The following is a 20962-nucleotide window of genomic DNA, read 5'->3' as shown; positions in this document are numbered from 1 at the left end:
GGGCCAACTCCCCTCCTTGTGTGAAGCGGTATACCTAACATTCAGCAGCAGAGCATCAGACTGTACGTACTTTTCCAGAAAAAAAATCTCCAACCCATACATTTGTGAGACTAGGCTAATATATAATTAAAAACAAATCGTGTTTTGTGAACTTTTGATCTTCTACCAGGTTGTGTCAAGGGCCTGCTTCTTATTTACATGATTATTAAATATAGCATTTCACTCAGGTAGGCTAGGGCGGCAAGCAGGTGAAAAGGCGTGTACTGGCACAGATTTAGTCTTCCTAAAGTTTGGGAAGTTCTCCTTAAAGAACATCCGTAAATTATTAGATTATTATTCTCCGATAATATATTCAAAAGTCAACCGAGAAATATTCCACTCCGAAGAAGAGCAAAAATACACACTCACAGCTGAGAGATATCCTTACAAACTACAAAGGGAGATGTAAATTAATCATTTGACTAAACATATTTTATCTCCGTTTCAAAAATAAATTAAACCAATAATAGCAATACCATTAAAATACATAAATATTTACTACTATAATTTCAATCAAACAATTAACAGTTGTACTGAGGACTTTACCTTTTTGAGCATAAAAAAATATTTAAAACTATTTAATGAGGTGCTGCTTGCTCAAGGTGCCTCTTGCATTTACATGTCAGTCTATTCAATCCACTGGCTCTCCAGGCTGGCAAAGAAATTCTGGGCCGGGGTCCAAAGCCCTTAATCTCCTCAGTAGTCTTACTCCTGGGGACCATCACCTGAAGCTGGGGTGTAACATGGGGTCAGTGAAGCGCACACCCGGTGCCCTGCTGATTCTGGAGGGGGGACCGGGTCAAAATCAATTGCACCACCTCGACCTCTGTGGGTATTCACAGGAGCCAGGACCCCTCAGGTAAGTTCGTGTTATAAGATCTACCACTTTTTCATCACACGACTTTTATTTCCAAGTAGTTTTGCTTAAACTTTAGTAGATGGGGACAGTTATCAACTTTAATTGCTTCCATGTATCAAAGCAACAGAAGCTGGGTTTGATTTCTCCTATTACACCTTAATACACCCTTTAAATCTCAGTGCCATACTTCTAAGCAACTAACTTGTAAGGGAAGCTTCCCTCCTTGCAGCTTTTATTGCTCTACAGACCCCAGGTTTAACACAAACTCCCAATCTGGCTCCGAAATTGCCAAAATTCATCTCATGCCTACACACACTCTGTACCGCGATTGTCTCTGGAACCCAAATTAGGCAGCAGTTAAGTTTGCATATTTTCTGCTTATTAAAAAAAAATTACTGTAAGTACTATTTTGAATATGTTCAGTCTATTATGGCATGTGGTTTCTATTTGGAGAGGCTGGAGATTTTGCGAAGGCAGTGAGTAATTACCTTAGTGTTGGTGAGTTTTCACTCAAGCTTGGGCGGTGTACTGTAATAAGAGACAGTTGCCATAAACAGACTGGTACGAGTAAATCATGGTGTGTGGCCTTCTGGTGGAAAACAGATATCTCCTTTAGGTGACCCTCTCTCCCTCCCATCACTTAGCAAAGCCTACCAAACATGTGGTCTCCAAACCCTTTTGTTCTGCAATTACATGGGTGTTATTCCTAGGCTGCTCAATGGGGTTTCATCCCTCACACTGTACGTATGAAGAATACCAGTTGCTGTTTTGATTTATCAGAATAAATAGTAACAAAGAGTATTTGAGAGGTTATTTCATTTATGAGAGGTGCTACTCACAGACTTTTATGTAGGGTATTGCAACAAGACCATCAGGCTAAGATTCCCTACTTAGCCAGAAGTTACTGCTTTCTAATGATTATAACCTTTAAGTGTAACTACTTAACCTGTAATCAGGTTTAAAAATTATTAGTGATATTTATTATTGGATCTAGTTGTGCATTTTCTCATTGAAGAAGCCCAAACCACGGGTATTATCTAACCCAATGGCAGGCATACAGATTTCACACAAATGAGTCTTTCAAGCCAATACTCCTCCTCCTCTTGAGGAATTACCTTAGCCTATGGCCACCGCTTTGTCCAGGAGTGCTGCTGATATTTTGGAAATTGCTGCCGAGAGCAGCAAAAGATAAAGAAGTTAAGCAGACAAGTAGGGGACATGGCCACAAGGTGCCTGTCAAGCCATAGCAGGTGCCTGAAAAGGCTGTGGTGGAGATTAGCACTACCCAGAACAATATTCTTGAGTATTTTCTGCCTCTGCTTCTCTGGTGAAAGGGAGAGAAGGCAACCTGCACCATTACCTACCAGGATCTGCCTCAGCAGCAAGCACAACCCGTGAGACTTTGAGGATCCGATTTATAGCCCAGCACAGAGTCAGGCCCACATACGAGGCAAGTTTTATGGCTGGAGCAGCTGCTGGCAAAGATCTAATGGCTCAACTCAATACTTAAATGTGGGGCATGCAAAGGAGCCTCAAGGAGGGCAGCAACCTCCTCCAACTGAAATTCACTGCCTCTAAGGTTTATTTTCCGACTCCAGCAAAAGTCACCGCATCTGTGGTGGAGAGTCTGTGGCCCAAAATTAACTCCCAAAGCAAAACAGCCTTGCAGGTACTGCTGGCTCTGCCGAATTCCCAACGTGTCCCAACGGTGGTTGCAGCCACTGCCATTCCCCCGTGCCCACCCTGGCACTGCCACCCCCTCCCCATTGCCAGCACTGACGCTGCCCTGTGCAGCAAGGCTGGATCCAGCACAGGGCACGGCACAGCAGCAGGAAGGAGAGCAGCAAGCCTGGCACCGGGCAAAGCAGTGAGGCTGCAGCCACCGAGCCCGGCATGGCTCCTTCTTGCTAAATTCGCACCCCACTTGCTCTTTGCATCTGTGCATGGAAAAATATCCCAGGGACAATAGGTACATGTCTACATCATGCAGTGTTTGTCTGAAAAGGAAAACGGTATGAAAATAATGTTTTGCATTGGACTAGAAATTACCCAGAACTCATTTAATAGTGCACAGCCCCCGTGAAACCAGCAGGAAATTCACAGGGAGCACAACACAACTCCTGCTTCCAGATTACGCTGCTTTACAACAAAAGAAATAACCAAAGACATGTAGTTGAAGACTTACATATAAAAGGTTTGACACTGCTGTGGATGTGTTTATGCTGTTTGAGGCCTGAAGAAGTGGCAAAGGTTTTGCCACACTCTGGACAAGCGTGAGCACGAGCCCCAACATGCTGGGAACGAATATGCCTCTGAAGGTTGCTGGGGTCCGTGAAAACCTGCTAGGAAATGAGTACTGATTAACCAAGAAACTTGATTGCGGAAGAAGCCAGTTATTACAAGAGTCTTTTAAAATTCAAACCTTGGAGCTATTTGGGAATATTTAAGATAAAAAACTTTGCTAATGGGCATCAGGGGGAACTGTGCCTGCAGGATGGGGCCTCAGTTTCCCAGAATCAGCCAAGTATTTGGTGGACCTGTTAACCCCTTGGCAGCTGCTGCAGCAGATGCATTTGACCCTGCCATTAGAAATTGTGCTTTTGACGTCAAGGACTTCACAGAAAACAAGTCAAAATGTGGCTGCTTGAAACTTCTAAACATTACTGCAATAGAAATACTTTATAGCGACAACTGAGTGTGACACAGCAAGAAATCCTGTACGTGACACAGTCCTGGCACCCAGGGCTTGGTTGTATCTTACGAGTCCCAGTTCATTATGAAATTCCCATTATTGTAGCAAATCTACTTGAAAATGAGAAAGTCCTCATGCAAAAGGCCCAAGCTTTGGGAATCCGCTACAAAGCAATGCAGAGCACCACATCCTATACAAATAACGTACACAGCAAGCTTGGCGCTGGGAAGCGACAGAGATGCTCTAGAGATGAGATAGTTGCACTCACTTAGTGCAGCTGGGGCCCATCTCTATTTCTTGATTTATATTGCAGTAGTGACCTGAAGTTTCTGGTCCCAACGGCTGGCACACAGCCTAGGGAACCCATGTGCCCTGCATTTCCCCACAGTTTCTCGCCCCTCAGTGATCCTTTTACATCCCACCGGTCCTCACAAAGTGCCATGCCCTGAGCTCAGGGATGCTCGGCATCCTGCATTAGTGCTTATTTCATACTTCAGAGCCATCTCCAAATCAAAAGGGGTAGAAAAATAACATACTTATAAAGTAGAAGCGTAAATCCTTGAGAAACCATTTGGAGCAAGGCAGAAGCCCTACGTCCTCCTGCATCCCAGCCCCAGGCATCCCCACTTGCATGCTCCTGTGCATCCAGCAGCACAAGCCGTGCCAGGCAGCCTACAAATTCACTGTACCTTGGCACAGTTTTCACACTCGTAGTGCTTCCCGCTATCGTGCGACATTTGGTGGCGTATCAAGTTGGACTTCCAGTTAAAAGCTTTGGGGCACTGGTCACACTTGTACTCCCTCTCCTCGCTGTGTGACAGCATGTGCTTCTCCAGGCTGCGGAAAGAAGAAGAGGGCTCAGTGAGGTTCCCCACACATGTGAGTTTATCAGCAGTTTATAGGAAAAGGAGACAGCAAAACACATAATTACAGCAAAAAAATTTACGAAGCTCCAAAGGCCAAACCCTGACAGACCCAAGTCCTTTGACTACCAGGCTCACCCCAGCCAGGAGGCACAACAACCTCCTCCCTACCAGAATAACACATCCTCTCATGTTTTGCCAGGTCACTTGCAAATGCTGCAGGAGACGTTGTTGCCATCACTCCCTACGGAGATTATTTCATACAACCCTCAGTATTTCACTCTGGTAATTCTTCCCTGTGGTCTGAATTATTTCTACCTTACGACTTTCCCTCTAAACACACCTTGGATCCCACCACCTGACATAACTCCACTGCTTTGATGGGAGTCAATTTTTCTTACAGCAGGAAGAGATGAGAAATAACCCCACTGGAGCAGAACAGGATGAGCACGAGAAGCCTCTCAATACAGTACGCTACAACTGAAGTTATACTTGATCATTACTGTGTTCAATTGCATAGCTGTTTATTCATTCATTTCTTAGTAGTTTCTTCAGTCTATTAGTAGGGTATCTAATCTTCACCTAATTTCTGTTGCACATCTTTGAATTAATTTTCATCTCTAAATTTTCTGATTTCCTGGTTTATTATTCATTTGTAGCAAATATATACTTTTAAACACCTGTATTGCTTGGTTACATACAGAGCTGTAACTCACACTATTGCTTGAGGAAAGGTAACTATATAACGTGAGAGTGGATTCACAGAAAAGCCACTGGAAACTGGAATTTTTAACCTGGGATGCCAAGCCAGATCAATCTTTCCTCACGTGAAGCTCCCGCCGATCCCTGCTGAATCTCTGCTGGTTTACTGTCCCATTTGTGTTGTGCAGCCCACATAGCAATGGATATTCCCACTCTCAGCCACAGGCAATGGAAATGCTTTTACCCTGCAGATGCTTTTTACTTCTACCCCTCAGAGTCTCCTTCCTTTGGGGGAAAAAAACAATTCTGGCTTCCCCTTCTAATACTTCTATAACAATTGACTCTCCATCATGTACTGGTAAACAAATTTGCTCTAAGAACTGGAGAGACCCTCGTCCCCAGCTCTGGCACCAGCTCCCAGACGCCTGCCGTGGCTACGTGATCTGCCGTCAGCACTGGGCAGTCCTGTCCCCCAGATCTCCATCCTCCTGCACAGCTCTTTCTCCATTTAATTACACACACCCTCAAGCATGGCTCATTCAGGCCTTTTGTTTTATATAATCTGGATATATCACACTTTGGTACTTTTTTGCTGTGAACTGTCTTTGTGGTGTATTAGCTTTTCAATAATTCAAGAGTTCAGAGAATGACTGCATTCTGTCTCATTTTTCACTCTTTCTCACAGTACTGCCCATCTATTTATGATGACTCGTTCTTTGTTTTCTGCCCTTTCTCTTCAATATTTAATATTTTAAGCTAAATTTACATTTCCTCAATGATTCCCATATGTTAGATATCGTCCTCTAGATCTCAGGCAAAAAAGAACTTTTAACACCAAGTAACTCACAACCTGGAAAAACATTACAGCCTGGACTCCTGCCTCACCCCCAGTGTGGCAGCCCTGTTGACTTGATCTACCTTCATCAGCCCTTCCCAATCAATCACTGGGATTGAAAATGAGACACGCGGAGCCGCACACTGCTCGGCATCAGCTGGTGAATATGGCCCTGTGTCGGCATGAATTCCCACTCCGCAGGGCTGACCTAGTATGTGGGGAGCAACGTTTGGCACATCATGTTTAATTTCAGTGTCATTAATTTTGCGGAAGCGTGAGGATCGGGTCATACGATACGCTGGTCCAAGACATCCCGCATGATGCCAAGCCACCTCCACTCCGTGAAGAGCCCGTGTTTTGGGAGAGAGGGCTCCATCTCACAGAACCAGCACCTGAAGCATCCAGGAGCAGTTGTCCAAAGGGGCTAACCCTGGGTGTGCACAAACCCATGCTAACCTCCAACAGACACCCCAACACCCTGAATCGCAGACTAGTAAACATTTCTATGAAAAATATGAACCCACAAAATACTCTCAATTGACAAGTCAATACTTAAGGGGCATATGGTTATTAAGCAATGCAAATAAATACACTGCTGTCCCTAAAAGGGCAGTTAATCAGCACTCAGGTTGTGCCCACATGACGTGGAAAGGAAAGAAGACACTGTGGGAGTGTGGGAGCTGTGCTAAGACTCCAACTGAAAGCAGGAGACACTGGCCCAGGTCTGCTGCTGCTACAAACCAGCTTCCTAAGAAATGCACTGCCTCATCACAGCGGAGGACCTGGCCCAGGATTTTGCTGTTGAGGTATCTCAGCACTACTATCAAATATTGGCTGAGGTCAACCTTCCCCTGGTCCTGAAAGATGCGAACCTGACAGGGATGTGCTGCAGAAGCTCGTGTGTACTTTCAATATCTTTCAGAAATCTGCAAAAATTTGCCATAATGTGCACCACAATACAGTATTTTAAGCAGCCACCAAAATGCTAGTGACAATAAATATGTAAATGATCTTCAGCATATAAAAGTCATACTTTTTATTTACATTCTATGCATATTTCAGACACATATGCACACCGGCCTATATGTTTTAACAGATAGATAGACAGATATGAGAAAAAGATGAACACCAGTGTTTCAAGACAGTACAGCTAGAAATATATATTAACATACACACATATATATTAATATCTAGAACCTGCCTCTAACTGGCATGGCTTGATTGCAAAGATAAAATTGGTAACATCAGTGAACACCACTCAGAGATGTTCTAAGTTATTTCTACCTAAAAATAAGGAGCCCAGACGTCAGTTGATTTGAACTATAATCACCCCTCTGATTTCACTGCACCCAGCCCAATTCATGCCAGCTAAAGATCTGATTAGAAGATCTAGTTCTTAATTTAAGGTCCCCACTGAGGACTTCAGTATAAAGATGAAATTTCTGATTTATTGAGAATTCACTGCTTTTTAACACCAACTATCACAAAAGTCTTATTCATCTTCATCTTAGGTTTGTATAGAAGAGGAAGGTATCAGGTTCTGCCTGGCTGATGCTCTGCCTGATTTACCATTAGACTATGGCTGAAGCCATTGCAGAATTTGCCTCGTTTAATCACTCTTTAAGCATCTACTCCTACCTTTGTAAGTCTGGGAAGACTTGATCACACTCCTTACACTCCTGGATTTCATGTACATCCTGAAGGTCATTCTCATTCTCAAGCTTTTTCTGGAAGTCCTCCTCCACCATGGAGAAGGCGGAGTGAGGGGTGCTGCAGGGGAACTTCTGGTGGTCTACAAGCTCAGCCTTGGACTCAAAGAGCTGGTCGCAGTCCTCGCAGCGATACTGGCGCTCCTCTGGAAGACAAAGGGGTTGGGCACAGGGGGCTCACATCAGTTTTCAGCCATTTTTAACTACCATCCCATCAGGAGTTCAATGACAGTATGGTAAAATAAATGGTTATTCAGTGAAAAAGAGAAGAACCTCAAAAGAAACAAGGATGCCTTAGAATGCTTTATAATAATGCTTAGATTCTACAGTATATGACAGCACACCACCTGTTAAATTGCCTGGGTGATATCCAACAGAGACACTTGACCCTGGCTTAGGACAAAAGTCAGTGTGTTTATATTCTATCCTAAATGGGTATATACAGGGTATAAGATGGAGATCCAGTGGAGGCTGCCAGTCTCTGCATTTCTGAATGAAGGAGACTGACTTAGACACAACATCAGCATCTAAAATAGCTAAAAGGGTGCTTATGGAGTTTTTTTAAGTCTCTTCATTTCCATCAGAGTCCTTTTGTAGCACCCGACACTGTACAAAGTAAGACAAGAGACATGAATTCGGCATCCTTGCTTTAAATTCCATAAAATCTGACTTTCTTACTGAAAATGAGTGTAGAATATCACAAAAGTGTTACTTTGGAGTCAATATTGCATTCCATTAATTAGTAATTCCTGCAAAAGAACAGATTAGCTGAAGAAAATTCCCAAAAGCAACCCTGGAGAAGAGCATCCCATGATACTTATTTCTGCTGTACTTTCTACTGATGGTCCATACAAAGAGGCAGATGCCCTGGTGTGGTTCCAGTGTTACCCGCCCTGCAGACATAAATGCCCAGGGGCTCTGAGTCAGAAAGGCACTGAGGAGTCTGGCTGAAATCTCAAATGCATGTACTCAGTTGCTACTTGACAGTTGAGTTTATACACAGAAGGCATTATAGTGTTCTCTTGTTTGCTGTCCACGAGCAATACTTTGGCTCAGTCTGCTTCTAAATTAGCCCTGTGGGACATACTCCTGCATGTGACTGCAGAGATTTCCTCTGGTATAATTTATACAATAGCTACTTGGCCATAGGGACTAGCAGGGAAAACACTATGCTTGAAAAGCAGGACATCTTTAGCAGTAACTAAACAAAGTTACCACTATGGGGAAAAAAAAACAACCAACCAACCACAAACCCAAGCTAGAATGAATGAATAATCCCCATCTTTTTCTTTAGAGAACAAAAGATACTGTTCTAAATGTACAGGCAGTTATAGAGCAGCCCGAGTTATAGGCCTTTCCTGCCCTGGGAAAACCCCTGTGTACTATCCCTGAATCCCTGAGAAATTATAAAATGTCCACATTGGCATAAACTGCGAATTAATGGGTATCAAGCAGATGTCCTACACCCAGTCCCCACTGTGGCTGTATAACCCACCGCTTGATGGGGCTTTTGGAGGTGGGGGACTAATCTGAGCAAGAGCTCAGGAGTTTCAGTCCCAGAATCTGTGCGTCGGATGGCTAATGAATTAGCTCCATGAGGAAGAATGGCTTAAATGTCCTCAACATGTGACAGCAACATTTAACAACCTAAAATTTTCTATGTTCAAGATGATGGAACAACAGTTGCTTGGGAAAGTGACAAAAGATAACCTAAAATCAGGGTCCATACAGGTCCTGCAGGAGCAGCACAGCCTAGAGATAAGGGCATGGACTCTTGTTCTCCTTTCGCAATACCCACAAAATGATCAAGTTTCAATCTTGAAGCCTTACTACCACCCTCAGTTACATCTGCAGACTTCTGTTTCGCTAGGGAGGTTCAAATAAGTGAGTGTAAAACACAAAAGCATTATGAGTTGCAGGGATGCAACACTGAGAAATATCAAGCGTGCAAACCACAGCTTGCCAGATTAGCACGTAGAAAACGCATCGTTGAATGAAGTGACATTCAGTTGCATTCAAATGGAACACTGAATGAAGTTACACTCCCGGTTGGACTAGGCTGGAGCGATGAAGAAAATAAACAGAGAACCCCCAACACCAGCGTTGGCATTGCTTTTGAGAGCAGATTCACCCTTCAGAGGGACTGAAGGAGTCGTGGTATTATTAGACTAGTTAATTCACCGAACAGCTTTCAGAGAAGCAGGAGGGCAGAAGGCGGATAAATACAACCATGGTCCAGCTCTCCTCCCTGGCTGCAGCGAAGCCATCCCACATTTTGAAGGATTCCAACAGAGGAGAAATCTCCCTGATTTTTTGTCTAATTTCAATGATATTTTCTATTAGTTTAGACAGTAAGAGGTGGCTAACCGTGAATGTCTGGAGCCATTGTTTCATGTGAATAATCTTCACTCTTCATGAACAGTAAGAGCTCCTCTCCTGGTTCAATGTCTGCTACCACTCTGTAGAATATCTGCAAAAAACAGAAGAGAAAGCAACGTGACTACCACAATAGGCAAAGAAGCGTAAACCACTGCTGGTGAGTACTACAGGATCAAAACCCCATGGCCAGAGCCTGCCCCAGCGTGGGCGCTGGCTGCTGGAGAGGTGGCGACTTCGCAGGTCTGCTCCTTCCAGCCCCCAAGTCGTCAGTGCTTCAGGCTCTGTGAGGATAAAAAAGATGACTTTCAACAGCCTCTGCTGCAAAACGAGCTGCGTGATGACTGCAGATATCACCAGCAATTTGCATGCTCAGTTATACCAAACCCATGTACGAAGTAGCCATAAAATGCCTCCCTGAGTGATGCACATAAGGGAGGTAACTCCTGTTGCATGGGGAAAAGGCACTAACTCAGACCTGAGAGGACGTTGTTGATTAAGCCCAAGGCGTCCAACCCACCGTATCGATCATCTGTGTGCTCCAGAGAGCTGTGAGGTGAGAGGCTTATACAAAGCAGCACACCTGGTTATTCCTTAGCTTCAAACGGGAATCAAAGGATCAGTCCTGGATGAAGAAACACCATGAGCAGCCAAAGCTGCTGGCAGTGACCCCGGCCAGTGGCACCTGGTCCCCTCGCACAGGTGACATCAGGCCCTGGGAAGGAGCCCGTCAAGAAGCACGAGGATGCGGGGGGGGGGGGGGGGCGAAGGGGCCACACTGCCTTGGGTCTGTGCACCCACGCCAAGCCCACGCCAGCACCGGGTGGCTCTACCGAAAGGAAATTCCCAAAATCCATCTGGCTGCTTTCTGTCTCAGCAGGAAATGTGAGGAGCACTAAAAAGCTCCACGAAGCAGCTCAAATAAATATTAGTAACTTCCTCAGGCCTTGTTAAACAAAAACACATGACAGCTACGTTTCCTACGCTAAAAAATGATGCCTTTGCGTTTTCTCAGACTAATGTATTTTTAAAGGTTTTGCTCTCAATCTCTTAACTCTCAGTACTCAGCGCACTGGGAGAAAGGCAGAAAATCACTCCTGTTGTTTCAAGTCAAACGGACGCTTTCGTTGCAAGGCAGGCACAGGTATCTAGAGGTGCGTGGGCATTTTCCTCGCCCGGTCGCACGGACTGTCACCGGCCGGGTGGCCCCGGGAGCCGAGCACATACCGATGTCTTCCAGGAGGTGGCCGTATAGCCTAATCGTTTCTTTCTGCACAAGCAGCCTTTGCCCACAGATATGGGCTAAATACCTAAAAATAACGAAATGAGATGCATTTCCTCAGATTTGTTTTCTTTGCCTTGTCCCAAAAACCGCTCTGGAGGAGGCGCACAGGGGAGCAGCGGTGAAGGCTGCCGGGGCCAGCTCATCCCACTGCCCTGCTGCTCGCCCCAATCCAGGTGCCAAAGCGCTGGCAAAACACATGAGGCACAAGGTACTCATGCCACAACCCCTGCTTATGGCCAGTCTTCCCCATAAAAGCCAGGAGAAGGACTTTATGGGCAGCCTGATCTGCCCAGGCTGCACCTCCCTCTTCTTCCATACCACCCTGGTTAAACCATCAGCAGGGTCTGCTTGGGCTGGCCACTTTTACCCCTTGCCAGGGGGTTTAAAACTCCAGTAAGTATTTTGAAGGGCACAAGGGGTCAAGAGAGCCACGGCAGGGTCTTGTGCATGTCTCTTCATGAAGCTGGGTGAATGCCTGGTACCACAATCCCCTCCGGAGCCGACTCCTCTATCAGTGCCAAAGGACACGGGGCTGCTGCGTGAGCTTCGGCGTGCTGGGCATGCGGCTGGGGCAATGCAACTCGTTTGATCAAAGGCTGAACACATTTAAGTGAAGCCAGCTTTTAACTCCCGCAAATAAATCTGATGCCAGCACTGCATCCAGTGAATATTTGCTTTAAGCAATGCCTGCTTTTCCATTTATTAAGATAAATGTATTGAAAACTGGCTTTTTCTTCCAGAAGTATAATGGCCTCCACACATCTGAAAGGGAAGCTGCAGTCCGATCTGTGGAAAATAACCCTGCTTGCTGGCTGGCTTTCCGTGGAAATAATACATGTATGGCATTGCACGCTGAGCAGAGAGACTTCTGCAGACCTCCCTGCTGCCACAGCACCTGCTTCCCACTTGGGGTGGGAGCCGGATCAGGCCCACCGCGCAGCCAGGTGGGACCTCCACCATCTCCAAGGGACTGTGCCAAAGCTCCTGCTCTGGCCAGGACTTGCCTCAGTGCTCCCGGGTTTTGTGTCACAGTTGGGTAACCTCAGCTGTTCTTCTGAGGTCAGCAGCGCATCCACACCAAGGAGCGAACATAAACCACAGCGAAGCCTTCTCCGGTATTCTTCCTGTCCCATCAATGGCATTTTGATGGATCTTTTCACCTCTCATCGTGATGAGGACACACGGACCGTACACAGGCATAAAGAGGAGCTTGTTCACGAAGCGCTGCACCGGGGTGCATCACTTCTCTTTGGGAAGGCCCAGTACAGTGCAGCATTTTTCTTGCAGCTGTGGGACAAATCCCTAACCAGGGTGTAAAACTCTGCAGCCAATTGTCCTGTCTGTGATGATATTGGAAAACATCAGAGACGATGCAGCTACCCACAAGAAACTGTCTGCCCAGCCTTTCTGTACCTCAGTAGGGAAACAAGACAGAGTATGCAAAAAAAAAAAATCCATGTTTTAGGTTGAGTGATATTTCTTTACTTTGCATCTCAGAAGTTAACACCCTCCAACACAAGGTCTATGTGACAGATTTCCAGCTCTGTCCTTTTCACATTATTATTATTATTATACTAACTTTAATTATTAATTCTTTTTTTTCTGTATGAACAAAACCCCCTACCTGTACTAGCAGTTCATATACCAGATAGCGTTCCAGTAAGGATCTAAACCATTATATATTGAACTTTAAACCAAAATGACTGTGCAGGTAAACCTAACGTGATTTTAAGAGCTGTCCTTAATACTTCACACGAAAAGCTTTTTTCTTACTCTTTGCACCTGAAACCTGGAATTACCCTGTCTGAGAACAAACTGAGAAGCTAACTGCTGAAATGGACCACGTTGCCCAAGTTTTTAGGCAGCAGCAGCCTCCCGTGGGCAGACGGCATGGGGGTCCTGCAAGCCCCCAGATGGGGAAGCTCATAAATTACCCCCCAGCCCTGCAGGTCCCCTTGGTTTGCAACAACTGCAACCTCCACCACAGGCAGTATTTTTTTGTTTTAGGAAACACTAATGTAGAATAAAAGGACTTTCCATTGCAAAGCTGGAAGATTTCCTGGACACAGTCCTGACTCTACTGTAATTAACGAAAGGTTTTAATTTTCTGACTATCACCTCTTCAGCCTGCCAAGCCCATTTTTTTTTCCTGACTTTCCTGCGCTAACCTGGGCTCACAATGCACGAGCACGCAGCAGTCTGCCTAAAGACGTATAGGAAGAGCCGCTGCACGGTAGAGGAACGACCGGGGGTGGGGGGGAAATAATAAAAGCAAAGTCCAGATGCACATTTCACATGCCCTGGGATCAGCGGTGTGTGACTGCAGTTTATATAGGAAGAGCAAAATCGGATCCAGATCTGGAAACACTTTCAGAGTTCAGGGGGTCTGAGGTGGGGAGAAGTTGGGGGAGGCCTAACTCATCAGTCCTCTGTGCCTGCCTACACCACAGGTCATATATTTATGCTACTGAGCAGAAATAAAAGCTCCCAAACTGCAAAGCCGTAAAGGGAAAGGGGAGGAGGAAAAAAAAAGGAACACACACAATTTACTTTTAAATGGATGAATAAGGCCTCATTGTTATGAATCCCAGTTTACTTTTCCTGGTCAGGCACTTGAAATTTTATTTATGCTTAATAGACTGCATTTGGCATGTGTAAAGATGACAAAAGCGTGAATTATGAACGACCTTCAACCTATTCAGGAAGTTGTAATAATTGAAATAATAGCAAAAACGCACTCCCCGCGAGCTCGGCCTGGGGCCGTGCGCTCGGCCACGGCTGCCCGCCGGCTGTGAAGCAGCTCGGCCATCCCGCCTGCCCCGGCCAGACCCTCACCCCCTGCCTGACACCCTCCGCCCCTGGCAAGCTTCAACCCAAGGATGCCGGTTTGAGGGGGAGAAGCGACACTTCAGCGATGAGTGTGAGTAAAGGCACCGGCTGCTGCACACACATCTGTCATGCTCAGCCCCAAGCAGGGGCTGTAATTCCGTTGCATTCAACTAAACCCTTTACTCCTGCGTGTATGAGAGCTTTGGAAAACATTGCATGTGGCCCAGCACCACCTGGGAAATTCAGATTTCAGGGCAGAGAGATGCTGCTCAGCATTGGCGCTGCGTGTACTCTAACCCTCCGGGCGAGGTATTGAGCTCACGCAGGGGAAAGCACCGAGTGACTTTGTCCTGCACCACATGGTGTGAGTGGGAAGATGAGGACCCACTCTGTGTGGGATGGTGGGAAGAAACAGAAGACCCCAAAGGCAGAGCACACCCCGATGAAAGCCTGGTGAACCCCACCAGCACCCACAGAGCCCTGCGCTGCCACTCCTGCGCCAACACCCAGCGCCCAAGGGGCTCCGGGACTCCACCACACGCTATGGGTACATCCACCCCGGGCATCTCCCAGGCACCTTTGGTGTCCCAGAGGGGAGCGTGCCTCGAGCTGGGGCAGGGCAGCGAGCGCCTGGAGAGGTGGCATGCACACTGCCAACTGGCGTTTGCCTCCACATTGCTTTAGAGCAAGAATGGAACTTGCTTGACAAGCAAAACAAATTAAATGTCCAAAACAAATAATAAGCATTATGTTCAAGGAGCTCGATCAAAATCAGGATTTATGCCCGCCAGAAAAATGAGATGGACGGATGGATACATAACCTCAAAACAAGCCATAATTAAGTATTTGAGGGGGAAAAAAATGAAGGAAAAAGGTCCAAACTGGGAAGTTTTAACTTTAGCTCCTGTGATGAACAACTTTTGCAGCTGGAGAACTGTGTGATGAAACCCGAGCCAGGTTCCTCTTGCCATACTCAGGCAAATGATAAATTGCAATGCACTGGAGTTTTTTCAAGGGCTAATATAGAGGAGTCCTTCCCCAGCACTGTATTGGGCCCAAAGAAAACCTCAGCAAAAACCCACAGGCAAAACTCAGCAAGTGCCTGCGTGCCAGTGGCTGCAGGGGCATGGGTGGGAGCCCAGCGGTGGGGAGCCGGCCCTTCCCTTCGCCCTGCAGAGATGGTGGGGGAGCACCGCAGAACCTCAGCACCAGGACTGTGAGCCCTTTCCTTCCTCATTTCCAAAAAGCTCCAAAACTGTTCAAGCGGATCAAGCAGGAGGGGCTGGAGCAAGGACACTCTCCTGAAATGGCACCAGGAATCCCCATTTTCCCACCTTCCAAGGGAAACAGTGCCTCCTGCTCCCTGAAGCCAGAAGGGAGCTACACGTCCCTCTGCAGGGCACCATCTTTGCTGTCTCAGGGCTGCAGGCCACCTCCCCAGCGATACTCATGTCTTCTTTCATTGTAGATGAGTTTTTGCCTCTGTGAGAGCCCTGGTTCAGGGCGAGAGGTTGCTACATCCAGCTGGGCTGCTCCAGCCCTGCAGAACCTCCTGCTTGGGGGTCGCTGACCACCGACACCAGACCACAGCCCCTGCGTGCCCACCCACTCTCCCGAGGTGACCCCTCCATGCAGTTGTCTTCTAACATTCCACCTTCATCCATGAACCACACAAAGTGTCTGAGTTGCAGCCTTGCCCCGGCTCTGTGGACATCGACAACCCCCCATGCTCTTTCTGGCAAGCACACGACCATGATTTGACAGGCCTCGTCACAAAAGGCATTTTTGCTTAGAAACAACTTGCCTCACTACTTTTATTAAACGTGAACTGTCGATAAAAAGCTTATCACTGCAGAACTACTTGCCGGGTTTGGTTCTAGACTATTTTAGGTCATGTCAGGACAGGCCAGCGCCGAGAGCGGTGCCACCAGCAGCGCATTAAGCACCAGATAACACAGGCGGACCTACAGACCGGGCAGGAGTTTCACCCACAGCCTCAGCTCAAACTGCAATAAGTGGAAAATCACCACCGAAGAGCTCCTTGTTCCACTAGCCCCAGCTAACACAACCCTGCTCCACTGGAGACAGATTTTCAGTGGGAGCTGGATTAAGCTTCATTTGCTTAATAAACTAATAACTCATAGGGAGAATCGCGGCAGAATAGGGCCCCACATGCGCTCAGCATGCATGTGCCCTCCCGACCCACAACAGCCCAAACCTTAATTTCACTCTCTGACAACAAAGCCTCGAAACTATTCCTTAAACACACAACTTTTGCAGGTGGCTGTGTGTGGAGGGGCTGCTGGCGGAGCCGCTGCCGCCGCTGCCCGCAAGCTGCCTGCCGCAGAGGGGGGGGCAGCGGCAGTAAAGTCTGAAACTTGAAGCTGTGCCTGCAGATTAAAAAAGTTTGTAAAACATGTAAGATGTGATCAGGTCTGGTGAAACCTACAGCAGTAGGTTCACCCGTGTAAGTTTATATCACTGACATCGGGCACGTTGTTAAGAGGGTAATACTACTGGTTTTCCTCCCATTGCAGTGGCGTATGCCTGAGTATAAGGAAAGAAGACAAAACACAGCGGGGAAAAAAGAAAGCCAAACCCCTATTTCAGCACACAGAGCAAACCAAAACCTCAGTAAATTAATCTTGAGCCACTTTTGAGTTTTCCATAGGTAAACCAAAGGGAATCCACAGGAGCTGCTTTGCTGAGGGGGAAGAGACCTGGAAGCTCAGGGCAGTTTCACAGCATTATGTGCCTGTATCACTGTCAGAGCTCTGCAAGCAATAAGCTAGATAAAAACAACATTCAGAGTTTAAACTTCAACTGCTACCAACTACTTTTCTAAAAAGAAAAAAAAAATATTTTTTTCTAGCTTGAAGGTGACTGTGATCCCAGCCTGAAAATGTGCCTGGAACGCGTGACAGTCCCTGACACGCCATAGCTATACTCACTGTATTTGCAACCGCACTTTCATTAACATACATATTTTAAAATAATGCTTTTGCTGGGATGACAGCGCTGCCAGAAAACCTAACAGTGCTAATCATTCTGAAGTCATTAAAAAGTTGAACTAATAGATGTTTAATGATAACAGAGGGGAGTCATCCAAGTTAGCAGAAACTAGTATTGAATCCTGACTCCGACCTGAAAAAACACATTCCAAGGCACTAACAGTGACAAGACTTTCTGCAGCTCTGCACACACTGTAGTCTCTTTGGGGAAAGGAAAAAATGAGAGTGCCCTGTTTGTGGAATTTTATTATTCATATATGTCTTGAATTACATACGTTCCAGTTAGATTAGGTATGACAGGAGATAATAGGAAGACAGCAAAGAGAAATCCTAGATCAACCTCGTTTGAAATAATAATAAAAAAAATGCAGCTTTTAAACCCTACTCCACCTCCAATCAAATGAAACATGAGTTGCATCCAGCTTGCATGTTTTGACTGCATCCCACCATTATCGAGCTGTTCATCTTAGCAAAGCTCATTTATACAGTCATAAGAGAGAGCCCAGGCCTTTTGTAAAGTTGATCCTAAGTGATGAAACCTAACCTCAACCGTGAGTCAGGGGGTGGGGTGGTATGTCTCTGAAAAAACTCCAATAAAGAAAACAACAAAAAAAAAGGGGGGTTTTCACTCTTATTGTTAAATACACAAGGTAGAGCTTAGCAGTGTGACTAGATTACACATTGCCCTGAGATTCATCTCAATCCTGCCTCCAGCAGTCTGGGAATCATACCTGTCTGTCAGTCAAGCTTGAATTTAGTAGCGTAAACTTGTGGGCACCATGAGGCTGGGAGCGCTGGCAGGATCTTTTACCTTTTCAGGTACAGCCCAATGTTTGCTTGTGAATTTTACAGATGAGTTGAAGCAATTAGAGGTGAACAATTACTGCTGATGGAGTGTCTGTGCCTCGGGAGCCAGCAGTGGCTCCCGCAAGTGGGGATGCTCCCCACGCAAGCAGAGCTGCTGAGGCGCTTCTTACTCCTGGGGGAAGCAGGGGGAACTGGGATGCCCCCGCCCAGGTGCCCCTCTACCCTGCACCCAGCACTGGCTGCCACTCCAGCTGAGCTGGGGTCTCCTGTCCCAGCTGGGCTGCATGGCTCTGCCCTCCAGCTCTAGCTGTAACCACCAATACACATCCTCAGGCTTCGCTTTTTTTTTTTTTTCCTCCCCCATCTTTTTTGTCCTCCCCTCTTCCGCCCCCCTTTCTTTTTAATTTTTTTTTTTCTCCTCCTTTTTTCCCCCCTTTTCCTTCTAGGAGCTACAGAGGCAGAGTGGCCCGAAGGCAGCCCCATGCAGTCTATACACAGGCATATATACACGCTTAGTCCTGACCTGCATTTGTCACTCCTTGTACATGCACACGTTTGGCCATCTAATGTCCATTCCCAAGTTTGCCTTCCTATTATATTTTATATTACCTCTGGTGAGCTTGTGCCAGAAGAAAGCAGAAGGAGGAGCTGTTAGAAAGACTTTTTCACTTTAAGATTCGAGAGCACATTTTTAGCATTAACTTTTTAGACTCTGGTCATAAAATGTTGGAGTACACGTACAATTCTGCGGGTGAATGTGCAGTGTTTCGAGAGGGCCAAATCAACAACAATCTCTTGCTGACAGCGCCCAGCTCACAACATGCTACTTGAAAGACAACCAATTCTTAATTTGCAAATCTCAGCAACGATAAGCTATAAAAATATGGAATTATGAACAGCACGATACTGTGCAAAATAAATAGCAAGTCTCCAGTGAATGAAAGAAATTATTGGCAGCAGTACAGCCACCACTACCAAATGTCAGAAATGTAAACACTAAAAAAAAGAGAAAGTTAAAAGCGCCATAACTTTCCTTCCAAAAACGTCAAGACGGGCGTGCGTATCTGCATCGCAAAGGTAGATGCTGATGTTTCAGCCTAGGGTGCATTTTCAGTTGCAGATCACCAATACGACGCAAAGACAGTAAGTTGCTTTGACCAATGCACGTGATTCCACTCCTGATCTTCCCTATCCAAGCCAGCTCTTATTAAAAGTAAAATATTTGAATTTGCTGTTTCAATTAATCTATATAGTTTCCTTTTCGTATCACTGTTCTGTTAATGTTCTGCACTGAGAGAATTTATCTGTTTTCAGCATAAAGCATATTTCAACTTGGAAAACGTATTTTGCGTTTACTAATAATCTTTATGTCTTCTTCGTTTAAACCAGCTGCTACATAAAAATGAAATTAAATCTCAGTCGGCTGGCTCATTCTGTGTTACATGTGCTCAGGGCTGAACTGTAAAACTTGTAAAAAAATCTTCTCTCATAGTTTCTAAAAAAGTTATTTAAACCAGTTTTAATCGGCTATCTCGCATGAGCAAAATACATAATGCTGTGCTGGAAAGAGCAGGCTGTCTCATATTCATTTCCTATACGTAAGGAATTTGATTAGAAAGAATGATTTCTAATTAAAGCTTTGTGTCTGGTTGTGATTCTTCTTTCAATACTGTCAAGGCAATTAAATCAGCTAAAGATAATCTTTAACATTCACCTGATGCAGTTAATTAAGTGGTGAAAAATGAAACACTGATTAAACGAATCAAATCCTACATTACAGGTAGCAAAGTTTAAATTGGAAACTAGAATTCACAATCAGTTGCTGCTTTGCTATTTTAGGTATTTTACTTTAAAGAAGTATAGCTTTCTTAACCTAACTTCACCCATTAAAATATTTCATAATGGCATGAATTATCTGCAGACTAAAGTGAACCTTGATTTAAGAAACACCTAATAACTCATCAGCATAATTGAAAACAAAATGCTTCACTGCGTCCTTCCTCTGCCTATTCCAGCCTTTTTTCAAACACACCAGGATAAATAACGTTTCAGCTCAACAAAGAGTGGATTTAAGTGCAGTAAATATAAAAGAAAACCACTGAAGATCCTGGTTCAGCACACAAGTGCTGCGAGTTCTAACAAAGTGTATGGGAAGGCACAGGAATATTCACACACGTGTGCATTCAAACCCAAAGCCCCATACACGCAACTACATTGGCAGCATTATCAGTTTTGTGTCTTCCCCTTCATTCTCTCCATCAATTTTACATTACAGCTTCTGATCAACTCAACGGTTTAACGTAGCAATCCAAGTGGACTGGAACAGGAGCCAGAAAATGCTGCTAATTCAAAATCAGCAAATACTGGCTTTGTATTCCAAAGAAAGCACTCCCAATTTTTTTCAGGTATAAGATGAAATAAAAAGAAATTATTATTTATGAACAGAAAAACAGAAAATCCTTATGATCTATTGCCCATAATCAAAATTATTCTATTCTGCATTTCACATCTGTGCCTTATTTTTTGCCATAACAGCAAACAGGCCAAAATCTGTTGTGAATTGCTGTTGGTTTTGTTTAGTTGTTTTTTTTTTTCTTCCATTGACACCTTAAAAGTTCCTTAAAAAAGTAAGTCCAGAAAGTGAACGCCACATACCTGATCACTTATCTGACATGCGACAAGGTTGTGCTGATCGTAGCATCCAGCAAACTTGATATATTTGAGCCAGTTTCCTACATCTGGTTGACTGGCATCTATGCAGAACTTCACATTGCAAAACTCGTCCAAGATCTAAAAGGAAGAATATGAAAGAGTAAATCTTTCTGTCTTTGTCTGGGCATACTAATCACAAGATAAATCACAGGTTTCCAGATAAACAAATGGATAATAATAATAATAATACAGGCATGCTTATTCAGAAATATGCTTCTCTGGTGAGACTATATTTTTTTTTTA

The 20962-nt window shown here is 45.2% G+C and overlaps 1 protein-coding gene across 2 annotated transcripts in view; it reads right to left on the bottom strand.

The window, feature by feature from the left end:
- Positions 1–20962, bottom strand: part of MECOM (MDS1 and EVI1 complex locus) — a 346531-nt gene that overhangs the window by 27354 nt on the left and 298215 nt on the right. Inside the window, exons 3-7 of one of the 2 annotated variants that reach the window (XM_055723809.1) lie at positions 20663–20797; positions 10067–10169; positions 7629–7845; positions 4280–4427; positions 3084–3237 (exon numbers count right to left, since the gene is read on the bottom strand). In XM_055723809.1, the coding sequence (XP_055579784.1) occupies positions 3084–3237; positions 4280–4427; positions 7629–7845; positions 10067–10169; positions 20663–20797 (757 nt within the window). Of the gene's footprint in view, positions 1–3083; positions 3241–4279; positions 4428–7628; positions 7846–10066; positions 10170–20662; positions 20798–20962 lie in introns of both variants that reach the window. The other variant, XM_055723810.1, reaches the window with a different exon arrangement.

Source organism: Falco cherrug, chromosome 11, assembly GCF_023634085.1.
Source record: "Falco cherrug isolate bFalChe1 chromosome 11, bFalChe1.pri, whole genome shotgun sequence".
NCBI lineage: Eukaryota > Metazoa > Chordata > Aves > Falconiformes > Falconidae > Falco > Falco cherrug.
Note: the sequence above shows the minus strand (reverse complement) of the source record. Positions and strands in the feature narration are given on the sequence as shown.